At 42.4% G+C, this 22,271-nt stretch overlaps 1 protein-coding gene across 1 annotated transcript; it reads right to left on the bottom strand.

Annotated features, from left to right (window-relative positions):
* Nucleotides 1-2,355: 2,355 nt before the first annotated feature.
* LOC139442276 (mucin-2-like) lies at nucleotides 2,356-18,827 on the bottom strand. The gene is made up of 2 exons (XM_071223068.1): nucleotides 18,735-18,827; nucleotides 2,356-3,084 (listed from the first exon to the last, which is right to left on the bottom strand). The coding sequence occupies exons 1-2, from the start codon at nucleotides 18,825-18,827 to the stop codon at nucleotides 2,356-2,358; spliced, it is 822 nt and encodes a 273-aa protein (XP_071079169.1).
* Nucleotides 18,828-22,271: the final 3,444 nt, after the last annotated feature.

Below are 22,271 nucleotides of genomic sequence, written 5' to 3'. Positions count from 1 at the left end.
AATAGTTAAAGAGCTTTGAATGTTTGATGTTTACTAGGGATGTGATGAAATATCTTTTAATGTAAGCAATGAAAATGACTCAAATACACACACGCCTGATTCATATTTTTTAAAACATTTTTATAGCATGTTGACATTGTTATCAGTGTTTGAAATAAGACGAATTGCCAGGCTGCCATCAGGACCAACAGACTTTAGAAGCTGCAGGGCCTGACTAAACTTTTCAGGCCCCCATTTAAAAAAATGCAGCTTATTGTGACCAATAAATCGACACATAGGTTTACTGCTGGCCACAAAGCTAGAGATGCTATTCAACCTGCCACGGGCCTACGGACAGGCGTTTATTTCGAACACTGATTGTTATCACGTTTATAGATGAACTATTGCTGATTTCTTAAATCTCAACTTCCACATTCCAGCATAACCAAATACAAGACTTTTGTATACCGGACCCTCGTTATTCCGGACTGTTCGGTATTTGATGATTAATTCTAAATCGTATACCTGAAGCATTGTTAAATGGTCATTTGTTTTCTGTCTGGTCAGGAAGTTGATGTTCTTATCCTGCTTTGCGGTATTGAGACATCTTGCAATGTAATATACCTTCGGCATTATGGTCAAGTCGAGGTGTATTCTTGTTTATATTTGATATATTAAATTTTGTGTTTTATTTCTTAAGTGCATGTTGTATTTTTTTATTGTTATCAACACAGTTTAAGTCAAATAGTATGAAACCATAATTTATAAGTCAGTGGATGCCCTAATATATTGGACAGATATGTTGAACGCATTTCTCCTGTATTATGACGACAGTACTGACTTTTTTTGTTAATTTTATTTGTTTGTTGTTTAACGCCGCACTCAGCCCTGTTACAGCTATATGACTGCGGGCTGTAAATAATCGATACTGAACCAGACAATCAAGTGATTGACATCATGAGCATCGATCCACCCTATCCCACTAGTCGCCTCTTACGACAAGCATTGTCGCCTCTTACAACAAACATTGTCGCCTCTTACGACGAACATTGTCGCATCTTACAACAAGCATTGTCGTATCTTACAACAAGCATTGTCGCCTCTTACGACAAGCATTGTCGCCTCTTACGACAAGAATGGGCTGCTGAAGACCTTCTCCACCTCGGATCTTCATAGGTCGTTTGTGTTATTGGTATTTTAATGAATGTCTTGTGTGGCGCTGGCAGTTGTGGCAATAGTAGGTATGGCAATGGAAGCTATGTGTGTGTTATACTGGTATCATAATGACAAAGTAGGCGTGGCAATAGTAGCGGTGTGTGGCAATAGTAGCGGTGTGTGTGGCAATATTAGCGGAGTGTGGCAGTAGTCGCGGTATGTGTGGCAATAGAAGCGGTAATCGAGGCAATGGTAGCGGTGTGTGTGTGTGTGTGACACTGGTAGGTGTGGCAGTAATAACGGCGGGCATGGCACTGGTAGTGATGGATGGGCGTGTTCGCTGTGCAGAGTTGCGTGGCTTGGGCACCTATGGTTGTGGGTTTGAATCCCGGTTCGCCCCGATTATGTTTCTAGGTTTTCCGCACCATATCCGTGTTCTTCGGTTTCCCCGAAGTGGTAAACGTCTCAGACCTGCATCACTTCGGGCTTTCCTCCCACATTAAGCTGACACGCCGTGATATAACTGGAATACTGTTAAAAGCGGCGTTAAACCCAACTCACTCACTCAGTGTTGTGTCGGCGTGGCACCGGTAGTGTTGTATATACGTGGCACTGGTAGTGTTGTATATACGTGGCACTGGTAGTGTTGTATATACGTGGCACTGGTAGTGCTGTATGGGCGTGGCACTGGTAGTGTTGTATATACGTGGCACTGGTAGTGTTGTATATACGTGGCACTGGTACTGCTGTACAGGCGTGGCACTTGTAGTGTTGTATATACGTGGCACTGGTAGTGTTGTATATACGTGGCACTGGTAGTGCTGTATGGGCGTGGCACTGATAGTGTTGTATATACGTGGCACTGGTAGTGCTGTATGGGGGTGGAACTGGTACTGCTGTATAGGCGTGGCACTGGTAGTGTTGTATATACGTGGCACTGGTAGTGCTGTATGGGGGTGGAACTGGTACTGCTGTATAGGCGTGGCACTGGTAGTGTTGTATATACGTGGCACTTGTAGTGCTGTATAGGCGTGGCACTGGTAGGGTTGTATATACGTGGCACTGGTAGTGCTGTATAGGCGTGGCACTGGTAGTGTTGTATATACGTGGCACTGGTAGTGTTGTATGGGCGTGGCACTGGTAGTGCTGTATAGGCGTGGCACTGGTAGTGTTGTATATACGTGGCACTGGTAGGGTTGTATGGACGTGGCACTTATAGTGTTATTGGGCGTGGCACTGGTAGTGTTGTTTGGGCGTGGCACTGGTAGTGATGTATAGGCGTGGCACTGGTAGTGCTGTATGGGCGTGGCACTGGTAGTGCTGTATGGGCGTGGCACTGGTAGTGCTGTATGGGCGTGGCATTGGTAGTGTTGTATAGGCGTGGCACTGGTACTGCTGTATGGGCGTGGCACTGGTAGTGCTGTATGGGCGTGGCACTGGTAGTGCTGTATGGGCGTGGCACTGGTAGTGATGTATAGGCGTGGCACTGGTAGTGCTGTATGGGCGTGGCACTGGTAGTGATGTATAGGCGTGGCACTGGTAGTGCTGTATGGGCGTGGCACTGGTAGTGATGTATAGGCGTGGCACTGGTAGTGCTGTATGGGCGTGGCACTGGTAGTGATGTATAGGCGTGGCACTGGTAGTGCTGTATGGGCGTGGCACTGGTAGTGCTGTATGGGCGTGGCACTGGTAGTGCTGTATGGGCGTGGCACTGGTAGTGCTGTATGGGCGTGGCACTGGTAGTGATGTATAGGCGTGGCACTGGTAGTGCTGTATGGGCGTGGCACTGGTAGTGCTGTATGGGCGTGGCACTGGTAGTGCTGTATAGGTGCGGCACTGGTAGTGCTGTATAGGCGTAGCAATGGTAGTATTGTATGGGCGTGGCGCTGTTATAGCTATGTGGGCGAGACACGGTGCAGCAGTAGACGTTCGGATGGTTAAGGAGCCATGCTAACAGTAGAGTTCATATGTTCAGTGCATATAGTGTACATGCATTGATTCTTATCTCTGAGAGGCTCGGTGCATTCCTCATTCATAAAACAACCAAACACAAACACCAACTGATCATTAGTTTAAAAAAAACCGCTTCACTCCGTAGCATCAGCTAGACTGACTTGTTATGGGATAAAAACATGCACCCCCCAGCGTTATGTTGTCTAGGCTTTCTCTCTAATCACTGAAACATCGATGTTCGGGAAAGTTCAGACGGTGTTAACTTCACCGATAATTTTACTGTTCCTGACAAGCGCTTCATCGAACAACTTTACGATCGTGACCAATTGTTTGTTGATTGCCGACCATTAAGCCTATTTCTAGAATGTGCTTGGGTCGAACCGACAGCCATTACTTATTGACGTTTGGACTGTGTACATTTCGTTGAATACAATTGAATGTGGGTCACTGGTATTATGGTTGTATCCCACAAACTCTGAATTACGCCCCTGCTGAGCGAGTTATACTGCAGTGCACGGAATACTGCGAATGATAACACTGCATACAAGTTCGGGTGGTTATTTTACGTCGTGTTTTGCCGACTGGAATTCTGCACGTATTTACATGATCAAATTAAGCGAAAAGGTCAATATACGATTTTGAAAATATAATAAATATACCTTCACATTAATGCTACCAAATATATTGCAAGCATCGGACATTATACGACGCCTCCTTTGGTATTTATAGCTTCATCGTGTTTAGATCACTGGAGGAGCGGCACTGTGGGAAGTTTAAAGTAGTTTAGAATCTGTTAACGACCATTTGTGTATACAAGCCTTGTCTGGCACATTTCTTTTCACTTGTGATTGTAACCCTTACTTTTCTGGCTTCGTTCATGATTATACAGGATGGCTTGTTTTCTCATCATTGATTAAAGGTGAGGTGAGGTGAAATTGAGTTTAACGTCGCGTCCAAGATTATTGCACTTATATAGCGACGTGCATGTACGTGAGTGTGTTTGTGTGGCTGCTTGTACTAGTCCTTGTTTTAGCCCCTTAATGCCGAGCGCCAGACAGAGTAACAACAAGTACCATCTTTTAACGTCTTTTGGTCGGGAATCGGCCGGGAATCGAACCCCGGACCTTCCGCTCTCCGGGCGGACGCTCTACCACAAGACCACGGAGGCGGTCTCATTGATTAAAGGTTATTGTTTTCATACGTTTGGTATAATCTCTACTATGTTGGAGGACAGGGTGCTTTTTTGGCAGGACCTAAATCTATGACCCATGTGAAGTGTCATGAACAATGAACATTTCTTGTTGAAGAGAATGTAATTTGTGTAGCACCTGTGAATTAAAAGCCATTGTCCTTTTAAAAAAATAATAAAATAAATTTTTTAAAAATTTAAAAATATATTTTAAAAATATTTATAAAAATACGATGTTGTCGTTGTATAGTGTCATGACAGCTCGGATAGTTGATAGGTGGAACTGACGTCTTATTTAAATGTATTTTCTCTGTTGAACGTCATTCTAAACCAGAAACTTGGGAGTTAAATGTTTGTTTGTTGTTTAACGCCGTATTCAGCACTATTACAGATATATGACGGCGGTCTGTAAATAATCGAGTCTGGACCAGACAATCCAGTGATTGACATCATGAACATCGATCCACGCAATTGGGATACGATGACATGTAATCGTGTCAACGAGCCAGACCACCCGACCCCGTTAGTCGCCTCTTTCGACAAGCATAGTCGCCTTTTATGGCAGGCATGGATTGCTAGAGACCTATTCTAACCCGGATCTTCAGAGGTCTGGCAGTTGATGTAACGAATCGACCAAGAACAGATGTCCATACCGACCACAGAGACCTAAGGGACCGGTCGTTTATTACAAGGGTGTGTGTCAAAGGTCTTTGATGCGCTGAGTTACTGAAAATAATTACCCTTTCCTAATGGGGGCCATATTTTTGGATGACTTGCCCCATGTCTTTGTACATTTTTCCATGACCCACCTTAAAAAGACGACAAAAAGCACTATATATTTTAATATAAAAATGTTCTTTATTCATGATCCTCCCCAAATATGCGTTAATGTTTTATGACCCTCCCTTCGAGATTGTCATATTTTTGGTTACCTTCCCCAAAGTCTCTTTGACCGGTCTCTAATATTCCCTCTACAGTACGTGCGTGAACAAGTCCGGGCTTTCATCCAGCTGACAGGTCAAAGTGTATGAATGTGAAGGTCAAAGATCACGTGATTAGAATTAAGTCGGTTATTGGCCATTTCCATGACGCTGATTAAACTAAAATGATTGGTAGCATTAGGGTGTTGGACAGTTCTTACAAGATCGAACGCATTGTGGATGACCAGGAGGACTGAATGGACAGTGTGGACCGATTGAGACGCGGCGATGGACAAGCTCAGGGATGTTCGTGTACATCGCCCTTCTCTATTTCCATTCGTCACCACTCGCCCCTTTCCGTAATCTACAAGAAGACTCGTCCCCCTATCGATGAATGGTATGTGCGAAAATACGACAAACCAATCAGAATGCGCGTATGACTTCAAGTTCTTCGTAAAAGAATCCCTCAGGAATAATTTTTTATTTTACATATGTCTTGCATCTAAAAATATACCCAAGACACAGTTAAATGTGTTCAATCATACTGTATAATTCCGCATGACCCGATGTGCTTTAAATTGCATCTGAAATATATATAATATATGGGGAAATATGCGTGAACTATTACGCAACGAGTTGACAATTGTTTTAGGTATGCCCGTTTGCGCTAAATCGGAACCCGGTCACCAAAATGGCCACGAGAGGGGCACGAGTCGCTATTAGGCTTGTCCCGGAATAACATCAGTTGGTCGCATTTCGGTAAACCTACATTTACCCCTGGATCCAACCCCGCATTTCGCTGTGCACAGTTGCGTCCCTTGGGCACACCAGGAACCAATGATTGTGGGTTCGAATCCCGGTTCGCCATGATTATGTTTCTAGGTTTGTCAGCACCATACCCGTGCTCGTGGTAAACGTCTGAGACCTGAAATCACTTGGGGCTTTCCTCCCACATTTAGCTGACACGCTGTTATATAACTGGAATACTGTTTAAAGCGGCGTTAAACCCACTCACTCACTCACCCTGGCAGATCCCACGTGAACACATGCTGTGTTAGCGCCTCAACCTCCACTCGATACAACCATCCACGCATCCACATATCCGCATCCACTGTATATGGTTGCTGACCATATGGTTTGGAATGAGTTTTTTCGTGGATCAACTTTTTTACTTTATAGATGTAAAGCGTACTTGTAATAACGGATACAAGTTAACGTCGTTGTTCCGAATTATCATCTTCCCGAGGCAAGGGCTTTAACTGACTATAAAAGTACAGTTTCCACCCTTGCCGAACAAGGTTGGATTGTCCAGGCTCGATTGTAGCGCTACCAGTGGTTATTACGAGTTATGTCCCTTCTATGTCCCTCTTATTGACCAATCAGATTTCACCTCTCATAACACTTGCAATTGCAATGTGCCTTACCTCGCGAAATCCATCGAATCACTTGAGCACCTTGATTATAATCATGAAAGGATTTGCAAAATATCTGTCGACGAGCAGATTTTGGCCGACTGCGGGAAGCATGTGTACCGACCCATGCTTCCTGTAGTCCAAATCTGCACGTTGAAATCCATGTTGTTTACGGACGGTCTAGTTCGCAACGCGATTTTGATTGGACTATGCATTGACTCGTTAGACCAGGCAAAATGTAACTCCGGAATTCTAACCTAGTTCGGCAAGGGTGGAAACTGGACTTTAATAGTCAGTAAACGCCCTTGCCTCAGGAAGATGATTTCCTCGTTGCTTCGAAAACAACTTGTCATATGCATGATCCCATGTGAAACCGTCCGTAATGCTTATACTCATGGACATAAATAACGCAACATGTGTATGTTGTAGAGAGGAATAAATCACATGGCGTGTATGCGTTATCCTCTCGAGAGATGAAGCTGCAGCCATCTGTATTCAAAAGAGTTGGAAACCGGCGTGCTGAATCCTATTTCATGATCTGTTCATACCCCAGAATCTTCTCAACTCTCGCGTGACTTATGCCTACTTCATTGGCTTGGTCGTCGATCATCCATGATAATATGTATTTGATCAACAATTTCATTAGTGGTGGCAGTTGAAGATCTCTCTGATCTTAGATCATCTTCGAGGATCTCGCTATCCCTCTAGAACTCCGCTGCCCGGCCCGAAACAGTGGCAGAACTGAACTGAATTTTATTTACACTCAGGCCACTATTAGTGGCATCAGAGGTACAAAATTATTTCGACAAAAAAAAAATATAAATATATTTTAGATAGAAAAACATCTTTGCCGAGCATGCGTGCATATTTATACAGATTCACCAGGGTAGCAATATATGTGCAATTCGATAAGAGGGAGAGTTACTTGATAGGTTTAAACAATGACATGATGATTTTACAGAATTTGGACAGTTTTCTCAATATTCCTAATCGTGAATTATTGAAAAGTAAATTCATTTTATGCATATTGGGTTTGATGTAGTAGAATCTGTGTAAAAAAATGGTTTCTCTCGTTTTGTAAAGATGGATAAATAAACAAACAATGGAATTCATCACCTATGTCAGATAATTAACAAAGCTGGCATTTCCTTTCGGTTAGAGGTATTTTTTCCAGTTTCAATAGGTAGATTATGGTTACAAGTTCTTTAAGTAAGAATCGCCAAATGGTTTCCTGCAATATGTTTAAATAATATTCAAAATTTAGGCAATCTTTTTTTATGATACTAACATTGTGCCTTTTGAAGACTTATCTCTTGCACTTGTCCAACACTGTAGGTTAATGTCATTTATGTTTTTATGGACTAAGTGGTTTAGATAAGTAGGAATTTTGAAACTTTGTGACAACCAGATGTAGCTAAGTCCAGGTTCATCAAAAATTCGTCTGATATATGTAAAGAAAAGATCCTTATCCCCGAAAGCTGGCGCCTGGTCTCTGTGGATGACTGCTGGAGTTTGCCTTTCAGTTCAAGATTGTTGTTGCACGGTAGCCAAATTCGGCACTAACAGAGGAAACCTTTGTTTGTTTGTTTGTTTGTTGTTTAACACCGCACTCAGCAATATTCCAGCTATATGATGACGGTCTGTAAATAATCGAATCTGGACCAGGCAATCCAGTGACTGACATGAAGGGCATCGATCTACGCAATTGGGATACGATGACATGCATCAACCAAGTCAGCGAGCCTTACCACCCGATCCCGTTAGTTGCCTCAAACGACAAGCATGGGTTGCTGAAGACATATTCTCACCCGGAATCTTCACGGGACAGAGAATACCTAGTCATGCCTGCCTAGACATGCCTGCAGAAATATACTGGTCGTGTGCATGCGTATGTGCGTACGTGCGAATAGCGTACGCGTGCGTGCGTGCGTGTGTGTGTGCGTATGTGTGTGCGTGTGTGCGTGTGCGTGTATGTGTAACAGATTAAATTAAATGGTATATCATTTGAGGAACAGAAATACATTACCATTTTTACCAAAATAGAAAAAAAAACAATGTGAAATCCAATCCACGACCTCAGCATATCGGGTACATGTAAATAGCATCTCCCAAGTACCCTTGTACAGAGCTGCATCAGCAACCCCATCCCCCATTATCTAAGGCCCCGTCATCTCAGTCGAGTCACGTCATCCAGCACGTGTACACTACATACCAATTACTGATCGATTGCAATGTACATTTGTTAATGGCATCCAACCATTCTGAAACCGTGCTACAATACACATGGTCTATACAGTGAGGAGATTAGAGTCTGGTGTCAGACTGACATCTACATGTTATGCAAAGTCACGTGACCATGCACGTGATGTTTTGGTGGCTGTGTGAGAGTCTGGAGTGACTTGGGTCAAGTGTCTGACGGTTCTTTGTTTCTTACCCCAATCAACTTTGGATCATGTTGATTTTCATTGAGAATAATTAGCTCTTTGTAACAACAAAGTATTTCCCATTAGTTCAATGCATTCGGGATATTGAAGGGGCGATCGGGTAGCCTAGTGGTTAAAGCGTTCGCTCGTCACGCCGAAGACCCGGGTTCGATTCCCGACATGGGTACAATGTGTGAAGCCCATTTCTGGTGTCCCCCGTCGTGATATTGCTCGAATATTGCTAAAAGCGGCGTAAAACCATACTCACACCCAGGATATTGAAAGGTGGTTGCTGATAGATACAGAATGCTATGTTTTATCAAGTTGATGAAGATGCTACCGGCATCCCTTTCTTTGATGTCATGTCAAATAGCGATGTTGGAGCACATGCTGTTCAACAAGGCGCCTAGACTTAAAATCCTTATGGTATTACATAGGTATGCTCGATCTTAAACAACCTACATCCCTAACTATGAACCACTTGAAAGAAATTGGTCTGAATAATAAATTTTATATATGTTTGAGAATAATTAATTGATTGTTTTTAAATTGGTATGATGCTTTTACCAACTGACATTATAAAGGCTCTGCCCAGGAGGTTAAAGTACCGTAAAATGATTGTCCCCTTGTGTGATGCGTAATTCCTATCATAATCGATGTAACTATCATCAACCAGTGTTTTAAAGCCAACTCATTGCTGAGTATTTTTCAATATTGGCTAGTATTATGCACAACCACCAGTAGCTAAAGTGATGACGTAAATCCTGCTGGGGTATCAAGCAGGAAGATGCGGCACTGTAAGTCCCCATGCTCCCCAGCACGTTGGCCTCGCTATGGTTACTGGTTACTTGTTTTCGCCGCTATATGGCTGAAATAATGCCGATGTGACGTTAAGTTTTAACTCACTCACTCAATCACTCCTGTGATATAATCAATGAATTGTCTGAACCACGTGTTAGTTTGATGTGGGAGGAAAACCCGAAGTGAAGAAGATCCCAGACGAACACGGGTTTGGTGCTGACAAACCTAGAAACATAATCAGGGCGAATCGGGTATTCGTAGCCACAATCATAGGTGTCTGGAACATCTAAGGGAGGCAACCGTGCACGTCGTATTGCGGTGCCAACGACGACTGGGCCTCCACTAAGCGTAAGGAAAAATGTATTTTAGCAAACTTCATTAAACAATATGACGCACTCGCAACTGTCATTTCAAATATGTTGAACGGTAGAATAAATGTTCTCATCTTCCTCAGTAAAGTGAGTGAGTGAGTATGGTTTTACGATACTTTTAGCAATATTCCAGCAATATCACGGCCGGGGACACCAGAAATGGGCTTCACACATTGTACCCATGTCGGGAATCGAAACCCGGGTCTTCGGCGTGACGAGCGAACGCTTTAACCACTAGGCTACCCGACCGCCCCTCCTGCGGAAAGGGCGTTGACTGACTGTTAAAGTCCAGTTTCCACCCTTGCCGAACTAGGCTGGACTTTCCATGCTCGTGCCACCATTGGCTATTGCGAGTTATGTCTTGTTATGTCGATCCTATTGACCAATCAGATTCCATCTCTGATATCACTTGCATTTGCTTCAAAGAAAATGGCGGCGCCCGGTCAAGACGATCTGATCGATAATCAAAATCTTTATTGTAAAAAAAACGGGTCTTACCCCGTGAAGTTATCAGATCACTTGAGCCCTATGATAAATACATGAAAAGTTTTGCCAAATATCTGTCGACAGCCAGTTGACAGTACACATGCTTTGCAAATCCTCCAGTCGACCGAAATCTGCATGTTGAAATCCATGTTGTTAACGACCCGGATGTAGTTCGTTACGCGATTTTGATTGGACTATGTATAGACCTCATTGTCCAGCCAAAATGTAACTCCGGAATTCCGGCCTAGTTCGGCATGGGTGGAAACTAGACTTGTATAGTCAGTTAACGCCCTTGCCTCGGGAAGATGAAATGTTCTGCACTTAAACATTTTTCCACCCTTAATATCACACCATGCTGAGAAAAATAATGACAGATGAAACAATCTGAAATCGGGAAAAAAAGAAACATTAAAAAGATATAACTGTCACTGAGCAGCAGTTGTGAAGTGAGTGCGTGGGACGACGTCGTGTGCTGCACTACCTCCAGCAGCGTGGATGCCGTGCCAGCGAGGAAAATGTGGCCGCAAAATATAGCATTTATTACAAATAACAGCATTTCATGAATTATAGATACTGCCACGAAGCGCGATGACTGGTGTGTGTTGGGAACAGTAGGGGTCGGCAACAGTGATGGAGGCCGGCATTGTTTTGAACATCATCTCCACCGATGTATTGACGCCAGATTCCAAGCTGCAGGCACGGATACGGCAGACGCCAGCTGACAATTGACATGAAACAAAAACGTCTTGTTCCGATATGCTTATGAATAAATCATAACCGAAGCTGGATTTGGTCGTAAAACTCCTCTGTGACACCCCGTTAAGCCGGGCGACTTGTTCTTCTGTGCTGTCGGCCAGATTAGCAAATATCTTGATAACGAATCATGAGAATCATGGTGATTTTACTTATGTCACGTACTGGTCCTAAGTACAGCTAAGGAAGTAATGGCGTAACAGGGTCTCAGATTGAATCGAACATTAGTCCTATTGTTTGTGACCCGTGAAGATCCCGGGTAGAATACGTCTTCAGCAACCCATGCTTGCCATAAAAGGCGACTATGCTTGTCGTAAGAGGCAACTAACGGGATCGGGTGTCAGACATGGTTGATGCTTGTCATCGTTAACCAATGGGTCGATGCTCCTGATAACAATACAGGATTGTGTGGTCCAGACTCGATTATTTACAGACCGCCGTCATATAGTTAGTGAGTGAGTGAGTTTGGTTTTACACCGCTTTTAGCAATATTCCAGCAATATCACGGCGGGGGACACCAATAATGGGCTTCACACATTGTACCCATGTCGGGATTCGAACCCGGGTCTTCGGCGTGACGAGCGAACACTTTAACCACTAGGCTACCCGACTGCCCCTCGCCGTCATATAGTTGGAATATTGCTGAGTACGACGTTAAGCAAGAAACAAACCTTCTTATTGTTTGTAAAGCTTTTATTGTGGACACTGGTAGGTGTCGACCAAAAGTGTGACAGGGGTGTCGGGTGAAATATGTTATGACAGAGGTGTCGGGACAGGGGTGTCGGGTGGGACATGTTATGACAGAGATGTCGGGACAGGGGTGTCGGGTGGGAGATGTAATGACAGAGGTATCACGAGAGGTGTCGGGAGAGAGGTCGAAAGTTTGGTCGGCATCTTGGTCCAAGACTTCGCAATTCGCTGTGTACAGTTGTGTCCCTTTAAAGTGTCAGTATCCACTGCTCGTGAGTTGGAATCCTTAATTCACCCCAACCAGAAACAGAATGTATATGAGTGTTCTTGTCATACTAAGTAGTTGATTGCAGGATACCCGGACCGCTCCTGGCTTCTGATTGGTCGGTTTCTGTGATGACGTCATCATGACGTCACGCATGCCCCATATAACTTTTGGTGCATGCGCAGTCACGTGACCAAACCGAAACCGGAAGTGACGACATCACAGAAACCGACCAATCAGAAGCCAGGAGCGGTCCGGGTATCCTGCTATCAACTACTATACTATGTTTACGACACGAGTGTCTAAATTCCGGTATTTCCCGAGCTTAAACGAGGGGATATACCGAAATTTAGGACGAGTGTAGTAAACACATGTGACATGAACACGAATATAATGTTCTTTTTATTACCGAAGAAGAAGTCTACATACAGAGACGAATTTAGTGTGTACCTATAAGGACAGCAAGTCAGACAGCAGCCGAAACAGAATTTGTCGAATGACTTCGGCAATGGTTTCTAGTGTGACGTCATTCCGACCTTACGTCACAATAAGATTCGAATGACGTCAACAATGCCGTCCGAATAACAATACACTGTTTCCTCGTGACGTGATATGACCCTTGAGCCGATACGATATATATGAATACCGGTACGTTTTCCCTTGTAGGTAAATAAAAGAAACCACTGGCATGACTGGAGGTCCGATAGTTCAAGATTCGCCCACACCCCTCCCCCTAGTCAGTGGAAAGGGTCACCTAAACAATCAACAGCACTGATCCTAAGTTGTTGGCTGCCTTGGATCTAACTTCCTTGGAACTGTGTTTGTTAGTGGCAGCTTGTGTTGATGCAATCAGATGGGACACTTCATTAACTGACTCCCACCTTGAGCTACTGCAGTCACTGAAACTGGGACACCAAGTGGCTGCGTGCGGATACAGCGTGTAGAGAGGCAACGTAGTTTTGGTCTCAAGGTGAAATGTTCCTTCGATTAATGCTCAGTTGAGGTTGACCGAGGCCGATACATGGATGCGATGGCTTGTGGCTACAAAGCACGCGAGCGTGTTTTTGTCTAAGCTGACAGTCTGAATGTAATTTCTGCAATTGAGATGATGGCAATTGTGGGATATTCTCGCAGGGATGATCAGGCCTAGATGTTGGGTAATTCATGTGTCTTGCTTGCTTTTATATGATGATGATGATGATGATGATGATGATGTTGATGATGATGATGATGATGGTGGTGGTGATGATGATGATGATATTATTGTGGTGATGATAATTACAATTAGGACTAGTAGTGGAGTTATTCTAAGTATTCCTTCCCGGATTCGGTTCTTTATGTCAAGTGTTCTTTGCTCCATGAAGATCCGGGTAGAGAATTGATCTAAGCAACCCGTGCTTGCCATAAGAGATGACAATGCTAGTCGTAAGAGGCGACTAACGGGATCGGGTGTCAGACATGGTTGATGCATGTCATCGTTTCCCAATGGGTCGATGCTCCTGATATCAATAACAGGATTGTGTGGTCCAGACTCGATTATTTACAGACCGCCGTCATATAGATGGAATATTGCTGAGAGCGGGTGGCCCAGTCGTCTAAGGCGCCCCGATTCGTTGTCCAGAGGTGCGTCCCTTGGTTACGCCAGAAACCTATGATTGCGGGTTCGAATCCTGGTTCGCCTCGATTATGTTTCAAGGTTTGTCAGCACCAAACCTGTGCTCGTGGGTTTCACCGGAGTGGTAAACGTCTGAGATCTGGATCACTTCGGGCTTTCCTCCCACATTAACCTGACACGCCGTGATATACTGGAATACTGTTAAAAGCGGCGTTAAACCCAACTTACTCACTCACTCACTCTTCTGTAGGTCCTTGTGAGGTGATGAAAAGTCCGGGTCTACAGCAATTGTTACTTCTTGGTGGGTGACAGTCACCGCCTAATTGATGATAGAGGATACATAAACATACATAAACATTATTGCAGTAGTGTCTTTTATTGTACGGTCATCAGAAGGCTTCGACCTGTGACCTGGGCCACAAAGGACGGGCAGGTCAAACTGTAATTCTGAATGATCTCATAATTATTACTTTCACTGTGTGACGTCAGTGCACCAACTGTGCTGGACGACAAGCCTTGCTTCAATGATTTAACTTCTAACTTTATATTTCTTTATGTTTATAATGTACATTTTACATATAGCTACATAAAAAACAGCTGTATGACAGTAACATCCTTTTTAATCCTCTACTGACGTCCAGTACCACATATGTTTTGTGAAGGTTTCCTGCAAGATTAAGTCTGTAGAGGTTATCGGACATTTTAGGTCAGAAGTTAAGAGATTCTCGGATATATAAGGTTAGGGCTAACGGGGTTCCCGGCGATAGAAGGTCATGGCTAACGGGGTTCCCGCCGATACAAGGTCAAGGCTAAAGAATTTCCAGAATAACAAAGGCAGAGCTAAAGACGTTTCCGGACATTCGTGATCAGAGCTAAAGGGATTTCCTGGACAAAGAAGTTCAGAGCTAAAGACGTTTCCGGACATTCAAGATCCGAACTAACGGGGTTTCCTGGACAGAGAAAGTCAGAGCTAAAGACGTTCACTCACATCCGGATCAACGAATCACAAATAGTAGTAATTAGTAATGTCTCTTACATGCTTCATAGGTACCGTTTAAGGTTTCCAGGCATGTTTAGGTCTTCAGAAGTCCCCGGACATACAAGGTTATGGCTCAAAATGTTCTAGGACATCAAAGGTCAGAGCTAAATAGGTTTCGGACATGCCAGGTCAAGAGGTTCCTCTACACTGGATATTACTGTTATTATATATTATTATGTTTATTTCACGCGTTGCCTTAGATCGATAAATCTGATATTTGTTTATTCCTTTGTTCTTTTACGCCGCAATATTCCAGCTACGTCACGTCATACACATTAGATTTAAAATTCGGAAGCATGGATTGGTAAATCGGAGTTATCTGCCCCTGGCAGTCCTACTGGAGTGACTTCCCCTGAATAAGATGGCCGACAGAGTGTCGCTTAAAGTGAAAATAGCTGGTATCAGTTCAACCGATATTTAGACTTCATAAAATGTATGCATGGTTGTCAATGAATGCTTCAACCTAAAATCAAATGATTGTTCTTAGCCGGTGGGAGTTCCAGGATTAGAACCGGCCCCAATACCGTACGAGCGACATCATGAATGGGATCGTCAGATCGGAAACTCGGTTGACGAAAATCGTTGTTAATAATCATTTGTAACAGGTCGCCGTCAAACAGCTGGAATTTTCTGAGTGTAAAGTTAAACAACAAACAAAAACAAAACGCTTGTTCAAATCGGAAGTAGGCCTCCCGTGGTAAGGAAGGTTCGTTCATAGTGATTCCAGGATGGAACAAACTTTGAACACGTGTCGCTGTGGTCAAAACTTTACACTAAGAAGGCTCAATTTAACCTCGTCATTTTCAGAAAACAATTATTATATGATTTTGGGAGTGATCATACGAGTTTCATAATGTTATACAAGTTAGGCGCTATATTTGTAATTATACTTCCAACGAGTTCAGAAAAATACAATAGACGTTATTCCTTCAGTTTCGTCCTATAACCAATACATATGAGAAATGTTATTTTATTTTCGACTTCTTCTGAACAGGCGAAATGAGGGAAATTGCAGCAGTGTGTGCAAGGAGAAGTGATACCATCTATTCCACAGGCAGTAATCACCTGCATCTGAATCTTGACTCATGCCTACCACTTAATCAGAAAGCCATTCTCACCTTTTCGCGAACACTTCGTATCATCACTATTTGATTATTATTCATAAATCTCCCACATGCTCATAACATAGTACGAATGGTACAATCGACTCTGCTTTTGGGCAGAGATTTCTTATGAATATGGAAATGGTCTTGTCGCTTTTATTTATTATCTATTATTATTACGAGGGATGGTCCTTGGTTTCATTGGACACCGTGTTCACCACCTGGGAAAGTATGATTGTTCGGACTGTTTCCTTACCAAGCCCAATTAGGCCATCTGTTCCAGCGATTGTAGCAGTGGCTGTAACCGATGTCAACAGCACTCCAGAGACAAAGAGCATTTCCTTCCATTGAAAATTGTAAAACATTGTCAGACAATCTTTCAGTCTTTAAATGTCTACAATCAGAGATGAGACTTGGTAGGGTTATTCATGACCCAATTTGTAGAAAGCCTCAAGAGATGTCTGTCGCTGCGTGGGTGGGTCCAAACACGCTGACAAATGATTGACTCTTTGACAACTGGATATCACACTCTATGACAAACATTTATACCCTTTGGCATCTAATAACGTGATTTGATTTAACGGCAATTGTTCCACAACTTCTGTCTTGTGGAGCGCTGATCTATCGAAGCCAGGTGGGATTTAACAGTGGATTTATTTGAAAAACAAGTCAAGGACGCACGTATTTATGTATTTGTAGAATTGGTTCTGGATCGATTACACTTTAGGCTAAAAGTTGTCTTGGAACTGAGATTATATTCCTATATATTTTGTTAAATTGTCTTTTGAAATAAATTAGAAATCAGAGCAGGGTATTAGGCTTTCAATAAACATTAAACTGTCAGTCGGTTACATAACTGAAATCCATCTTGCTTTTGGATCAGTGGTGTGGTTGAAGATTCAGTTTCCCCCTAATATATATTAAATCATATTCCGCATATATATCACCAGAAGTTTTAGAGTTAACCGAAAGCATTACCGCAGTAAATGGAGTTTTACGAAATTGTGGACTGTTTATCCCAGTTCAGGTCGCGAAACACGTCATGTACTCAGCTGACTTGATATCATTCAGTGAGTCCCCATTAATCCATGCCTCGCCGCTTCATTGTCCAGATCATCATCATCATTATCATCATCATCATCATCATCATCATCATCATCATCATCATCATCATCACTACTAGATTGTTAATTTGTTTGTTGTTTAACGCCGCACTCATCAATATTCCAGCAATATGAAGGCGGTCTGTAAATAATCGAGTCTGGACTAAACAGTCCAGTGATTGACATCATGAGCATCGATCTAAGCAATTGGGGTACGATGACATGCAGTAACCAAGTCAGCAGGCTACTAGTGCTACTACTACTAATCATCATCATCATCAGCAGCAGCAGCAGCAGCAGCAGCAGCAGCATATAAAAGCATGCTAGACACATGAATTGCCCAACATCTAGGCCAGATCATCCCTGCGAGAATATCCCACAATTGCCATCATCTCAATTGCAGAAATTACACTCAGGCTGTCAGCTTAGACAAAAACACGCTAGCGTGCTTTGTGGCCACAAGCCATCGCATCCATGTATAGGCCTCGGTCAACCTCAACTGAGCATTAATCGAAGGAACATTTCACCTTGAGACCAAAACTACTTTGACTCTCTACACGCTGTATCCGCACGCAATCCTCCAGGCCCACATGAGTGAGGCCCCCAATCTGCAGTTTGTCAGTTTGTGCCTGTACTGGTCAACCATGGTCATGACGCCATTCTGGCTGGGGATCCCCGGGAGAGAGTTGCAAGATGTCGATAATTTTATTGTGATATTTCATTCCAGCTTTCGCCTGGGATAGTACATGTATGTCTACCACATGTCAAGGTACACGTGTGATAGATAGTGGAGCAGGTTTGTGGGGCTAGGTCACGGAGGGGTGCACTGGCATCGAGGAACACCAGTCTTTCTAAATGTATTGATTCGTTGCCGAAAACTGTTCAAAGGAACGTCTTGTTTGTTTGTTTGTTTGTTTGTTTGTTTGTTTGTTGTTTACCGCCGCATCCAGTAATATTCCATCTATATGACGGCGGTCTGTAAATAATCAAGTCTGGACTAGACAATCCAGGGATTGACATCATTAGCATCGATCTACGCAGTTGGGATACGATGACAAATGTACGTGTCCTTTTAAATTGATTGTTGAGTAAAGATCTGGTTATAGCTAAAGTCATTTGAAACACCTGTCAAGTGAATACAATTTGAAAATTTCTTTTTATTTAAAAATGTCTTTTTATTATTTATAATCATATTCCATAATATTGATACAATTGCATACCCAGTTTGAAGGTTTGCAAATTGTATCCGCTTGTACATTCCTTTACACATTCTCTTGTACATTCCTTCACTCATCATTTTGTACTTTCCTTCACTCATCCACTTGTACATTCCTTCATACATCCACTTGTACATTCCTTCACTCATCCACTTGTGCATTCCTTCATTCATCCACTTGTGCATTCCTTTCCTCGTACTATTTTACATTCCTTCAAGCATCCACTTGTACTTTCCTTCCCTCATCCACTTGTGCATTACTTCATTCATCCACTTGTACATTGCTTCATTCATCCACTTGTACTTTCCTTCTCTCATCCCCTTGTACATTCCTTCCCTCATCCACTTGGGCATTCCTTCATTCATTCACTTTTACATTCCTTCATTCATCCACTTGTAAATTCCTTCACTCATCCACTTGTACATTCCTTCATTCATCCACTTGTACATTCCTTCATTCATCCACTGGTACATTCCTTCCCTCATCCACTTGTACATCCCTTCATTCTTCCACTTCTACATTTCTTCACTCTTTCACTTGTACATTCCTTCACTCATCCACTTGTACATTCCTTCACTCATTATTTTGTTCTTTCATGCACAAATCTACGTGTACATTCCTTCACGTATTCTTAAGTCACTATATAATATAATGCAATTCAATACATATATACAAAATAGTACACGCATGGAAAAACAGTATTCATTCTTATCAACGTACAGCCCTTTACCGTTTCCTCCAAATGCTGTGTGTAAACACTGCACTTCTGGCGCTCTGCTTATTTCATTACCATCAAAAGAATGACAGCATCCCTTCAGTAAAACTTAATTTGGACAAAAGTAGAATTCATGAAGTAAGAATTATATTCCGAATATAAAATCAAATTCAACTAAGACTGAATGGCGTTTGGCCATCTGCGGTAGCTGTGTGATTAGTCTCCGAGGGGTTGCGGGATGTTAACAAGGGAAAAATCAATTCTTATAAATTTGAAAACATTTTCTTTTCCCCTTTTTCTGCGCCTAGTCAGGTTTTTTTAACTGTAAACCGATCAGAACACTCAGACCCTAGTTTGAATGAGAATGCTCAATGGACGATTCTGTTCAACACAAACGAAGCCGCGAGTCGGTGATTAAATCAGTGTTTGGAAGGTATTATAAGAATCAACGAGACGAAATGTTTGCAATAGAGGACCTGTTAAAAAGAAATCCGACACCTAGTTGTGTGTTTTTTAAAAAAATAGTTGAATCTCAATTCCCGAAACGAATAGGATCAGATTACAAGGTAGGATTGAAATTTACGCTACTCAAGGAGGTTGACAAGGAGAGCTCTTCTTCTTAGTTACATTGACACACAGTATTATTGTTTTGTTTATTTTATTACAAATCTATCAACATTATCATCTTGTCACAGGTGGCGCCATTATCATCATCATTCGGATCATATTATGAATATTGATCTCATTATGATTCAGATTAAAGGCTAAATAATATTCAGCTGCACTTCACTTGACAGACTTGTTCATTATACGTTATTCAATTTCTCATATCGTGAGGGAGTTACGATTTATAGTCACATCGGCATTTTTCAGCCAGATCGTGACTAAAGCAATTTATAAGGAAAGCATCACTTAAGACTATTATAAAACCTGTCAACAAAGTACTTTAAAATGAATAGTCTTATCACGGATATATATAACTAGTATGTTGGCATAGACACATATTACTAAACATAACAATACATTATATAAGCAGGCTATAGAACACCAGCAATTGAGGGCAGATTACCAGATCAGGGGCCATGGGAACCATCCCTTCAGCCGCTTCCGACGGTATGTAAGTTTATATGAATACAGAACTAACAAATATACAACGTTTAAAATCTAAATTTATTTTGAATGATGTGGAACTTACATAGCCTTTCTGGGGGACAATAATTCTTCAGGGATACAGCCACCGACCATCTCAGTTGCTAATTTAATCTAACAAATTTAAAACGTTTATTTTCAAATCATATTTATCAAACACAAAGATAAATTGGTGATAGCAAAAGTCAGTGCATATATATTCAGTCAGTGGGGACAGCGGTCAAGTTTTCGAGATGAGCTGGACAGGAAATAGGGGGATGATGAGCGATCCTCACACGAAAGCTGTTTCCGATGTGATGAAAGTGCGTAAACACCAGAACATTCAAGATGTTTCCATAACATACAATCACCGTCCGCAGTATACCAAACCGGAAGTTTACACACCACACAAGCATTTAAATCAGGCTCCTCATAGCGCTAGCCCGTTCGCGGAGCTCTATACCATACTATCGCTGCCACCAGTCAAAACTCCCCACTGCGATAGGTGGCCCCAACCATGCTTGGAGTTGAACACGCAACCGAATGACCGTTATGTTTACAAACAAGTGACGACTGTCGTGACGCCGAATACACTTACCGCTGCTAAATTACTGTTCTTTACTTGTCAATTTGAATTTCTATTTCATTAAAACTATCATGTAATGGATATAGTAAGAATGTAAGGGAGACGTTGGTTGAATTTCCGTTAGTCTGCAATCTCGAACCAATCTGATTATACAAACAGCAAAGGAAATTCATCTGGAAAACATGGTCAGTCGTAAACCTTTTCAAAATGAAATATGATGGCATTCCCAGAGACATAAACAAAAGTATAAACGTTATTACATTTGGGGTTAGAGGGCAAATTTCAAGATTCTTGTAATGGCCGCGCCCACACTGATGGCAGCGATGTAACCGAGTGTGTAACTAAGTCGTCAAGCGCTGGGAAGGAGCTTGCATCAAAATAATATATCATAGTAACCTCCTGATGACTGCTTACATTGCCCAAATACAATGCGATGTGCGTCTACCGAATACCAACAGAAACAATGTATCACATCTTACAATCATTGTTAAACAATAAAATACTCTGCCAAATAACAATTGTGAAACAATCACTCACTCACTCACTCACTCACTCACTCACTCACTCACTCATTCACTCACTCACTCACTCATTCACTCACTCACTCACTCACTCACTCACTCACTCACTCACACACTCACTCACTCACTCACTCACTCACTCCTCAATCACTCTCCTTATTCTTGTACTATCTACACCGCCTCACAGCAAGTCCGTCCTTTAATAATGACTTCTTGGATAAACACTTACCAAGGTATGTGATATTGTAGCCCCGGGAAACACCCTGTACACTGCTGTAACCCAGCTCGGAAACTGAATAATGTTGAAATGAATTCGGGATGAGATTTTCTATGAAAACGCCAGCTTCGAGGAATGGTTGAAAAGTTCTGAGCCTTCTGGTATCAGAATGTTTACCAGGCAGATCTTTCTTGAAGTTTGTTTGGGAAGAGGTGGAAATCTGACGGTGCCAAATCTGGTAAATATAGGATGTTTAATGAGTTCCAAGCCACATTCATGCATTTTAACCATGGCGACAACAGACTTGTGCACAGCTGCAAATTGTCCTGACTGAGCGACATGCCTTAAGTGAGGTTTCGTCAAGGGTAAGCTATGATATTCTCACGCAGTTTCCTACGCAAATAAGCGTAAAATTGGCACTTAATAATTTGAATCAGTCCATCAGTAGCTTTTGAACCCAGCGTGCTAATACCTTTGTCGTGTCCAGTTCGTTCTCAGAATGTTCTCAACTCTCTCACGAGAGGTGCCTATTTATTGAGTCGTCCATCATCACATCATCTATTTTATCAACATTTTCATCAGTGGTGGCAGTTGAAGGTCTTCCTGATCCTGAGTCTTCGATCATCTTGG

This window comes from Haliotis cracherodii, unplaced genomic scaffold, assembly GCF_022045235.1.
Source record: "Haliotis cracherodii isolate W230 unplaced genomic scaffold, xgHalCrac1.p SCAF_5, whole genome shotgun sequence".
In the NCBI taxonomy this organism is placed as follows: domain Eukaryota; kingdom Metazoa; phylum Mollusca; class Gastropoda; order Lepetellida; family Haliotidae; genus Haliotis; species Haliotis cracherodii.
The sequence above is the reverse complement of the archived record's forward strand: the minus strand, read 5'-3'. Positions and strand labels throughout refer to the sequence as shown.

Coding starts and splice junctions, on each gene's coding strand:
- LOC139442276 (XM_071223068.1), bottom strand. CDS start 18,827: ATGCCCAAGTGGATGAGGGAAGGAATGTACAAGGGGATGAGAGAAGGA. Junction 3,085..18,734: donor TGTACAAGTGGATGAATGAA/GTAATGCACAAG, acceptor CTCTACTGTTAG/CATGGCTCCTTAACCATCCG.